Here is a 10,999-nt window from a genome sequence, read left to right on the forward strand (position 1 = left end):
TGGTAAATATACTTAAAAAATATACTTTATCTTTTGTTGCTGTTGTGTTTCGTCTTCTAATTTTTCCACAACGTGTGAAAAACTACAATCAGCAGGTGAATATCAAGTCTGGGATGTTGGAGCATCCTTGAATTCAGGACCAAGGTGACAACTCGTGGCTTTAAAAAATAAAGTAGACTAAATGTTGTCCACCTCAGGAAACCTTCCCATCAGAGCACACGTGTTCACTCTGCCCTCCCCTCTCCGTCCTACCTTTGCTGAAGTAGCTCTTGCGGAGGACGTCCAGGTGCTTGGGCCTGTCATCCATGGTGAAGTATCGCTGGTGGTGGATATCTGGGGCACGGAGCAGCTCTCTGGGCCCGGCTGGCTTCACCTGCTCCGCCTTCAGGGCGATGGCTTGCTCCAGCAGGCCCAGGTTCCCTCGGGTCATGTCGAACATCTCCGACTCGTCTGTCACCGTGGAGCGCTGTGACAGGCTGTCTTCGTCGTCACGCTCGTCGTCCCCGTCCACATCGTCAAAGTCTTTTTCCTCTGACCTGTCTGATCGCACCTCAATGATTTCGGGAGAGGCCGAGGACGAGGCTTTGTGGATTTTATAGTTCTCGGCTCTGGGGTTGGGGAAGTAGTCCTCCAGTGGACTGGCCCTGTGCGAGCTGTAGCTTAAAGGAGGGCTGGCCTTGTAGTTTTGAAGTGGACTAGGTCTATGAGAGTCACATTTGTCCAGGGGACTGTCCCTGTGTGAGCTGTAGTCCTCCAGAGCCCCGGCCCGGGGGTCTTCAGCCTTGATGTGTGTTCCCTGAGCTGCTGCGGTGCTGGTGATGGTGCGGATGGCAGTTGGCACATCAGAACTGGGCAGAATATGGTCCCTGTGGTCCTCTTCATCTCCATCCTCATCCTCCTCGAGTACTGCTGAAGAGTCCTGCCTCTGCTGCGCTGGCACTGACATCTCCTCCTCCTCTTCCTCCTCCTCTTCATCTTTGATTTGTTCACGGTGGACATTTGTGGTCAGGTACTGGTGGTTCTCCTGCTCCCCTTGTTCGTCCTCCACCTCCTCCTCCAACTCTGCTCCCTCTTCAGCCGCCTCCTTCTGCAGAACAGATGACTCCTCCAATACTTGAACTCTGTGTGCCGCCTCCTCCTCATCCTCTCCCCCCTCCTTCACGTCCCCCTCCTGCTTGTCCTTTACTTCTTCACCCCATTTGGCTGCCACACTGACATGCTCCTCAGTCTCCATAGCAACAGGCTGCTGAATGGCCACAGTCGGATCATTGTTGTTGGAAATTCGGCCCAGGTGGAAGAGAGAGTCGCCCGCCTCCCTGGCGCTCTGAGGAGGTGACTGACGCTCCTCGGGTACAGGTGGCGCTGCTGTGAGCTCGGGCTCGATGATCACACACTCCTCCTCTGTGGAGACGAAGATGGAGAGGTCAGAGCGGTGACACAGACAAGAGTGAGTCATGCAGTGAGCTAAAGCTGTTGTCGGCAATGTCTTTATCATCAACGGCTCCCAACCTGCCGACTCACTCACAGTGAACTCACAACGACAGGAAGACACCTGCTGTGACGGGGCCACAGGAAAAGCAGCTTGTAGATGCAGGAAGTGCTCGTGGTCATCAGGAGGCGTGGCCGCTCACCTCCTGACTCTGTGGGCTTCAGTGCAAACCCTTGGTAATGTTACTGCATGGTCATAAATACAAGCTGTGTAATGTGTGTATGCTGAGGTTGAGGGATTTCCTCTCCCTGGATAAAGAATCTGAGGCGGCGCTTGTTTCAACAAGAGTCTCACGTACAGTATGCAAAAGAAACTTCTCTGTGTTTTGACGAGAAGATGAAGCTCTGAAAATGTTCTAATGTAGTGAACATTTAAACAGATATTAGACTGTTTCTTTTAAAAGAGTCTAAAACAGGTTTTTCCTGCTGACCCTGAACACAGCATCACTCTGTTAGTGAGTCTGCTTCTCTGAACTGATCTGAATCTACTGCAGTAACACACTGACTGTACATGACCACCTCACACAACCACACCTCACATGACCACAACTGTCACTTCAAGATTAAATCTCAATCCTAAACATTAATTCAAATAATGAGTATTATTGTCTCTGATTAAAGGGTCAGAGGCGACCACAGGTTGTGATACTGAATCACTGCATCACTACCCTTTAAAATCTTTTTTTTAATCAACTGATTAATTATTTAAAATGATCCACTCATTATTTCCCAGAGCTGAAGACGACAGATCTTCAAAAGTCTTGTTTTGTGTGATTAACAACACAAAACCTAAAGATTTTCATGTTGTTCAGTGACTAACACCAAAGTTTGGGCATCTTTATAAATAAACTTCAATGACTGATCAATTATTGACATATAGTGTTCATCACCTTCATCAGCTGCCTCCTCCTTCTGATATGTGTCCTCCTCTTCCGTCTTCTCCTCCTTCTGTGTCTCCACTTCCTGTCCATTTGTCTGTCCCTCCTGCGTCATTTCCTCCCTGTCCTCCTCCTGCTCCTCCTCCTTGGTCTCTCCTGCTTTCTCTCCATCCTTTTCTAACTCGCCCTCAGCCTCGCTGCTGGCATCGCTTTCTGCGCTGAAGCCCTCGTCCAGGGCCAGTTTCAGGGGGTGGGACTTCCTCTTGGAGGCGGGCCGCTCTGTTTCCTGCTCTTGCTCCTGCTCGGCCTCGGCCTCCTCTAGACGGCGCTTTCTGGCTATGGGACAACCCAGGACGCTGATGGAGGAAAAGAGAAGGAAGTGAGAACGGAGAGAGCGGACGGATGAACACGAGCAGGGCCGTGAGCAGAAACCACAGACATGTCCAATCAAACCTCATCACGTCGGTGAGTGAGGCTCAGCAGTGTGACCGAGGGTGTGTTTGTGTTTCCACATGAACAAGGATGGAGCGGCTCTTTCAGCAACACGTGGCCTGAGGGGGGCGCCATGCTCGCTCCCCCAGACATCACTACCAATCTCAGCCAATTGACTGGAACGTTTAATGAACAACTTGTATGGAGAGGCGGGCGGGCGAGGCAGTGGAGGGTGAAATCCAATAAACTCCCTCTTACTCTCACCTGGGAGATGCTGAGAGAGATTGAGGGACGATCTATAAACAAAGTGCATCTGAAATTGCCTGCTGAACGAATACACATGTAAACAGATAGCTAATATCTGCCCCTCAATAAAGCAGAGTCACAAACCAGTGAGCTGCCCCGAGTCCCGCAGGGTCTCTGAGGGCGAGAGACACAGACGAGGAATGGAGGGAGGGAAAATGAAGCTGGAATAAAACCTGGAGAAATCACATTTCACTGCTGTCCGCTGAAAACTTTATTTCTTAGGTTCAGATTCAGAGGCTGAGGGAGTCGAGAGTCATCTCAAAAACACCGGCTTTCAAACCTACACAACGAAGGTACTTGTTAGTGTGATTTAGGCCTGTAGGGTCAGTGCATGTCCTTGAAACCTGTTCACATTATGTACATCTGCAATTTACATAATGACAGAGGACAAAACCAGTGGCAAAGGTTCATCTTAAGCAATAAATTATTATAAACCTTATGTCCTGTTCATCTGATTCAAAAATGAAAGAATTGCTGGAAAGAATGAGATGAACTTGAGAGTTTTCTGGGTCAAAGAAAAAGAAGAAGAAGAGGAAAGCTGATTTTTTTTTTGTCAGACAAAGTTGTGCTTATTTTATTGATATTCTCCTCTCTTCTCTCAGCACTAAAATAAATAAATGTATACAGATCAATCTTTAAAAGACTGAAGTGAAACGTGGTGTTTTCCAGAGAGGCAGAGAGGATGAGGAGGACAGACAGACAGAGAAGAAGGACAGACAGAGGGTGGGTTTTTAATCTGCCCTACCTTCTGTGTCGTGAGTATCTCCCACTGATATGGCCAGAGCCATTGCATCCAGGGGTGGGGCAGCTGGATGAGATGGATGGAGGTTAGAGATATGTTTAAGACACGGTGCATTTTAGTCCCTATGCAGCGGCAATGAAACCACAGGCAATAAAAAAGCAGCAAATTAAGATAAACAACAAAACAAAGCAAAGCAAAGACATGCAAACTGAGCACACGTCACACAAAATGCACACGCACAAAGATATGCAACCCCCCCCCCCCCCCCCCCCAACACATCCTTCCAGCAGAAACACATAACGCATGAATGCAGGTGGCATCAAGCCGGAGAGAACATAATATTGTGTGTCGTTCATCAACCCTGGCCTATATCCTGTTACTATGAGCGATAAGGATCAGCACAGACCTGCTGTAATTTCCCCTTCTCCGCTCTCCTCACCAGTCATCATCATCACCATCATCATCATCAGGTCTCACTCGCCCCCTGTCTCTCTCTTTTTCCTCTCTCTCCCCTCTGATCCAGGTTGCTATGACCCCTCAGGACGGCTCATTTCAATTCTCATTAACTTTCCTGCAGCAATTGCCCTTTATTACTCCAATTATCCTAATTATTAATTTCGCTTATTAAAAAAGGCTGCATTTGCATTTTAAATGAGAAGTTCTCTGGCCTTCCTGCCGCTTTTTTTTCTTAATCCAGAAACCAAAAGGTTTTTTCTTTTGGAGCACAGATCAATGCTTAAAGGTGAAGTGCGACAAATGATAGCGGATGAAAAAAATTATTTAGAGAGAGGACAATGGGTTCATGACCGGTGAGGCCCTGAGAGCTGGGGGAGGAAGAGGATGGGAGTGAAAGAGAAAAACTAAAGATTCACCCCTCACCATCCTCTCTGCTCGTGCTGTATCCTTCGATCATTCACCTCTTTCATTAAATCTACTGTATGTGTTTGGAGCAGGAAATAGCAAAGGGCTGCGAGAAATCAATAGCAGCCTGTTGGAGGCACTGACCACGAGCTGAGAAGTGCTGATGGTAAGAAATAAAAAATAAAAATATACAACATCATCTAAAGAAGCACTGATAGTGAGTCTACGAGTGCCGGGAGGGGGGGGGCGCTCAGCGGTACACATAAAAGAACTTTATGAAAGGGGTTTGCACAAAGATGAAGGTGTTTCCTTACCTCAGCTCTTGTCCTACGAGCTCAATAGGAACTGAGAGAAGTGGAGAGAGAGAGAGAGAGAGAGAGAGAGAGCGAGGGGGGAGGAGAAGAAAGACACAGGCAGGAGAACAAAGGTGAACGACTGCTCAGAAAGCTGCGCTGCTAAAAGAAACTCAGATCAATAAATCACAAATGCATATGAATCCCATGAGGCTTCCTCATAGCAGCTTACACACTGCTGACTGCATGATCAGGGGGGAAAACACACCCACACACTCCAGGGTTCACATACTGACACACACACACACACACACACACACATCTGCACGCAAACATGCACACATACAAACACATGTTCACAAAGATGAGCACCAAACAAACAGCAGTGGAAGCTCTGGCCTGCACAAACCTGCTGTATGAATAACACACACTGACATAAAGAGCGTTCACACAGGAGAAAACCTAAATCAGCCAAATCGCATAGTGCTGTTCAGAAAAACTGACAATTATATGCAGACTCCAGCAATAAAACATGATTAATTGTTGCACTTTAGTTATCATAATTGGGAAAATGAAATTAAAAGGAAAAGTGCCTTCATCAGTAGAAAACAGCACTTCTTTCAGGGACAACTTATAGTAATTGCCTTCAAAACATAAATCAAGCTTTGCTCACAAACAACACACACACACAGCTCTCGGCTGGCTATAGGCATCGATTGGGAGTTGAGTGATAGAATGAGTTTGGAGAAATATCCTATTTTCATTTGGAGCAAACGAGAAAACAATACGATCCTGGAGAATTCAGTTTGGGCTCCAATATCACTGCATTAATCACATGTCAGAAAGACCCCGGGTATCAAGACGCACTAGGAGCGCACACACACACACACACATCAGCTGTGTGTGTGTGTGTGCAGCATCTCAGTTTCTCAGTCTTTCATCATGCACTTGGAATGACTGGACGCCTTCCTGAACACCCTGTGAACTGTAGCTGTGCTGTCTCGCTTCGAAACATCAAACACACACACACACACACACACACGCACACACACAAACACTTGTACAAAGAAAAACACAAAGAAAAACACGTGTGCAAAGTATATGTATATACACACATATTCATAAGTACATTCATATTTATTCACACTCACATGTGCACACACAAGACAATATATTCACTGCACACACACACACACACACACACACACACACACACAAACATCTGTACGCACACTGTTCACAAACATTCACGTCTGAATCTATTTATAACTGAACCAGGGTGACGTCATCACCACCCGCTGCCTTTCTCTCTTTAAACCATGTGCTCTGTCTAAATTAATTCATAATTAAGAGTGATGTGTTAGAACCTGATCTTCAAGAAGAGAAAAAAGTCTAAATAAAAACTGTAAAACTGTTAATGAAACAGCTCATTGGTTCATGTTGCATAATTTTCCTTTAAAAAATCTGGAGGTTGTGCATGAGAAGCAAAGACGAAAATAAAGTTGGTCTATTACTGAAAAAATAACTCACTGTGCTATATTGTATAATTTAATAAAATGGGATGAGGTCTGGATGTATGGACAGAAATCTACAAAGCTCTCATGCACCTCTAAGAGGTCTCTAACTCGCAGCCTTCGATGTATCAGCATGAGGTCAAAATAACACAAGCGCACAACAAATCTGATGCAAACTGATGAAACGTTATTCAGGATGAACTTTACAGAAAGTTCGGAGGCTGAGCTTCAAACTGTCTGCACCTCCATGTTTTTAGGTTAGAGCAGAATCTGCTTCCAACAGTTTCCTGTTATCACTGTCCACACAACAGTTACCTGGATTACTCTGACCCTGGATCTGATGGTTGTGATCTGACCTGGAGTCAGGAGGAGATTCTGCTTCTGTGACTCTTTAGGACTGATGGCTCTTAGAGGAAGTGCTGACATCCCCAGCATCGTCACAGTCACATGTGCACACACTGAACATAACCACCCACTGACAGACACTTTATTATTAGTGTATGTGCACACATCCATATACACAAAAGCAGCACTCACACAGACACACAAACATGCAGGATTTCTCATATACACATAAACAAACACACAAACTCCTGCTGTTGATGTTTGCGTCAGTCACATGATGGAGAGAAAACACTCACCTCTGATTCCCTTGGACCGAGTGCGAGTCCGCTTATCATCACCCTCTATACTCATCTGGGATGGAGAGAGGACGGGAAAGAGAGAGCACAGGAGGAGATGGAGAGAGAAAAGACAGTGTGGGGGAGGAAAGAGAGAAGAGAGACCATCAGTGGTGACTCCTCAGTCTCTCACTGTCTTTCTCCACACATCACAGTTAAAATAACTCTCTCCCACAATGTTCCCATTGAAACACAGGAAAGGTAACACTGACACAAAGAGATGATCGAATCTGTAATTCCCCCAAAACACTGCTCCCATCACCCCCCCGTCACCACAGAATAAAAACACACTGATGCTTCCGCACTGTTCACTTCATCCAAATAAAGACGAAATAAAGGCTTGGTGGAGCAGAGAGGGAAAACAAACCCTGTTGTTTGAGCTACTTTCAAATACCCTCCCCACCCTCACCCGACACACACCTCCTATCACTCTCCCTGTAATTTCCTGCACCTGAGTGGTGTACATGATTGTACGCTGCACACAGGCAAAAGGCAGCGGCCGCGCAAGGGCCACGGCCCCTGTAAGCTGAGGGACTGACAATCATAACTATGCTGAAAATAATAATAAAGCAAAAACACACAGTCCACTAAAAAGCCACTGTAATAACCCTTTTAAGGAGAGCAGTGTGTGTGTGTGTGTGTGTGTGTGTGTGTGTGTGTGTGTGTTCTCGTGAATGCTGCTTACTCCTGGCTCGGCTTTTAAGCCACAAAGGAGCAGGTGCTAACCCTGCTGCCTCAAACACACACACACACACACACACACACACACACACACACACACACACACACACACGTACTGACCCTGGGCCACGCCTCCTCAGCACCCCCCCTCCCTGCTCACTGCTGCTCTCAGTGCACTCTAAAGCTATCAGATGCTTTTTAGACACAATGGAGCCATTAGCTTTGATTACTGGACTCTGGGTTTTTTTATATTACAGGTCTCCCCTCTTTCTCTCTTTCTGTCTCACACGTCCTCCCCCCTGTTCCACCCCTCAACTTCCCCCCAAAACTCTCCCTTTATCCCCCCAGTTGCCGACACCTCCCTCTCTCCGTGCACTGGCACTTAGCTGCTTTGTTGCTTCTCTATAGTGAAGTTGGCACCACCACAGTGGGATTCAAACATGGGGTCTCTGCCCCCCCCCCCCCCCCCCCCCCCCATTTGGCAATGCCCCTTTCCTGCTAATAGACTACTTATGAAAAGAAGGCGGGAAAGAGGGATGAGAGGAAGATGAAGCACGCTGTTGTTGTTGTTAAGGGCTTTTCTTTTTTCCCCTGAGGAGGGTACGCTTCATTCATTAGCGTCTAGTGTTGGGCCGGAGGTACAGGTGCAGGCACAAGCCCCTCCCTTCCTGTGTGGGTCTCCACCGCCTTGGCCCGTCCTCTCTGTCCCTCACCACTCTGGCCCCCACTCTTTTGATCAGGAGCTGCTAATGTAGAAGTCGTGCAACAAGCAGCAGCTTTGTGCCCTGACTGAGGGGAGCAGTTGACTCCTTCTGTGCTCCACTCACAGCAGTGTGCGTGTGTGTGAGTGTGTGTGTGTGTGTGTCTGTGTGTGTCTGTGTGTGAGTGTGTGTGTGTGTGTGTGTGTGTGTGTGCGTGTGTGTGTGTGTGTGTGTGTGTGTGAAAGGAGCAGAGGTGGAATTAAATACTATTTTGAGATGCTTGTACTTTACTTGAGTGTTTCATACTAATTTCATACAACATTACATTTCAGAGGGAAACATTTACTTTTTACTCCACTGTATTTATCAGATAACAAAGCTTTTCAATAGTTTATAAGAGATTATGCATTTTAAAGATTAATCTGCTCAACATATGAAGTAGTTAGATTTAGCTTCACCTCCATTAAAGAAATTTAAAAATAATAATCAGATAACATGACTTAAAGTAATAAAACACTCAATGTTTTTAGCTAAAACTAATGTTTAAGCTAAAGTGAGAGTGAAACAGATGAAAGTAATGATGTGTAAATGGATGAACAGCTGTTTAGCTGTAACTTTATGCTGACTGCTTTCACAGTGTGTGGAGGTCTGTGAGAAGAGTTCAGAGGGATTTCAGTGACCACAACACGACTAGATGACGTCTCTTCATCTGCATTTCTGTAAAAGCCCCTTTCTGACTGTGACTAAGGAGGGACAACAAGGAGGAGAGTATGTTCATGAATAAATGTCTGTGTGTGTGCACGTGAAGAAGATTAACACACACGTTTCTCCTTGATGAAAATATTCTATACTATTCTGTTACTCCTGTTACTGCTGTTACTTTTTCCTCCTCCTTCCTTTGCCTCCTCCTTACATTGATAGTCATCAGATGAATCAAAACCCGGGCTGAAAGGGCCCCTATTGCTTTCATGTTTGTGTAACCATAGTTACGCAGATTTAAATAGGTAAGCACATCTGAGTTCTCTTTTTCCTGTCCTTTTTCTCAATTCCAGCTCATTAAATTTTTATGAACACAAAGTCACAGCCAGTGAATCCAGATGCAGCCAGGCTGATTTTCATTATCTCTTTTTCATGTATGCTCAAAACTTGTCCTTTACCTTGTTGTCTTTTAATTAGACTCCTTGAACGATGTATGTAGGTGGGCCTACACATTACAGCATCGGCTTATGCAGAACAGAGAGAGAGAGAAGAAATGAGAAAAGTGTGTTTGCGTGAGTGTGCGTGTGTGTGTGTGTCCTGGGGTTTAACTAGTGTGAAATGTGATGTGGAGCAGGAGCAGACGAAAAAGAAGGAGGAGGAGGAAGAGGAGGAGGAAGACGCGGCTCATCCCTACAGGCTGTGTTGTACATTATCAATTACGTCCTTCTTTGTGTGCGGCGGTCGGTGCAGGAGGCCTCAGCTCGGCTCTGCATTCTGACAGCTCTATGTAAATGGCTGGCTGGGGGCAATGACTTCAGAGAGAAGGTCACCCTTCGTCCCCTGGTGCACATAAATGACTCTTTTATTCATTTTCAGGTTTACAAGAGGAGATGAAGAAAGGAGGGGGTTAAGGTGGGGTGGAGACATGGGGAGAGGAGCGTTCACAACTGGTGACGAAGACTGACATCTCCAAATATTACCTGCGGACAGCAGCTGCCAATTAGAGGCACGCCGCACAGTTCCCTCGACAGGCGGACCACGCTGCGCAGCCTCCATGTTGGATCACCACACAGCGAGCCCCCAGTTTCACTTTAATAATTCACACAAGGCAGAGAGGAGGAGAGACGACGTGTTTCTCACTTCATATGCAGAGAGACTGGAGCACAGTCATGTCATCCAGATGTGGTTTCAGTTCTCTAAGTAAACGTCTTCTCAGCTCTTATCCTCCGTCCGTTTCATTCATCTCAGGTGGCTACGAGTCAAAAAGATAATGAGAAGGTTGTGTGGCAGGTATCATCGGTGTCAGGCCCAACAGACGGAGCCGCTGCACATGATGTAGTGTTCTCTCTCCTCCGCTGCTTCAGCAGCAGAAATCAAACCAAATCAATAAAAGTCATCTCTTCAGATGAACCCAGGCCATCAGGGGGAAGCAAAACTACTTTTACTGGGCCCAGGGGAAAACAACCCCCCCTCACCTCACCACCCCCACTCCTCTCTCCCCTCAATCCCTGCATCTCTTTGTTGAGTGTCGCAAGCTCAAGGAAAAAAAGGACCTGATATTTTCAGATTGAGGAGAAATCCTTGAAAAGGAAACAATCTGGGCCAGAAGTTTTCAGATCAAGTACAAAGAGGGAGAGGAGGGTCACAGAGAGGAGAGACTGGAGTTTCTCTCTGCTGATAAGGAGGAATATCATGGACAAAGAGTCTGAGCAGCTCAAGGACAT

The 10,999-nt window shown here is 46.4% G+C and overlaps 1 protein-coding gene across 12 annotated transcripts in view; it reads right to left on the reverse strand.

Moving 5' to 3' along the window:
• The window catches only part of myt1b (myelin transcription factor 1b), a 107,281-nt gene that overhangs the window by 20,247 nt on the left and 76,035 nt on the right, over positions 1-10,999 (reverse strand). For all 12 annotated transcript variants that reach the window (XM_071473383.1, XM_071473385.1, XM_071473389.1 and 9 more), the window contains 5 exons: positions 7,156-7,210; positions 5,022-5,052; positions 3,850-3,912; positions 2,379-2,722; positions 253-1,401 (listed from right to left, as the gene is read on the reverse strand). In XM_071473383.1, the coding sequence (XP_071329484.1) occupies positions 253-1,401; positions 2,379-2,722; positions 3,850-3,912; positions 5,022-5,052; positions 7,156-7,210 (1,642 nt within the window). The remainder of the gene's footprint in view (positions 1-252; positions 1,402-2,378; positions 2,723-3,849; positions 3,913-5,021; positions 5,053-7,155; positions 7,211-10,999) is intronic.

This window comes from Trachinotus anak, unplaced genomic scaffold, assembly GCF_046630095.1.
Source record: "Trachinotus anak isolate AG129_WGS33_773 ecotype Australia unplaced genomic scaffold, CSIRO_AGI_Tana_v1 ptg000051l, whole genome shotgun sequence".
Classification (NCBI taxonomy): domain Eukaryota; kingdom Metazoa; phylum Chordata; class Actinopteri; order Carangiformes; family Carangidae; genus Trachinotus; species Trachinotus anak.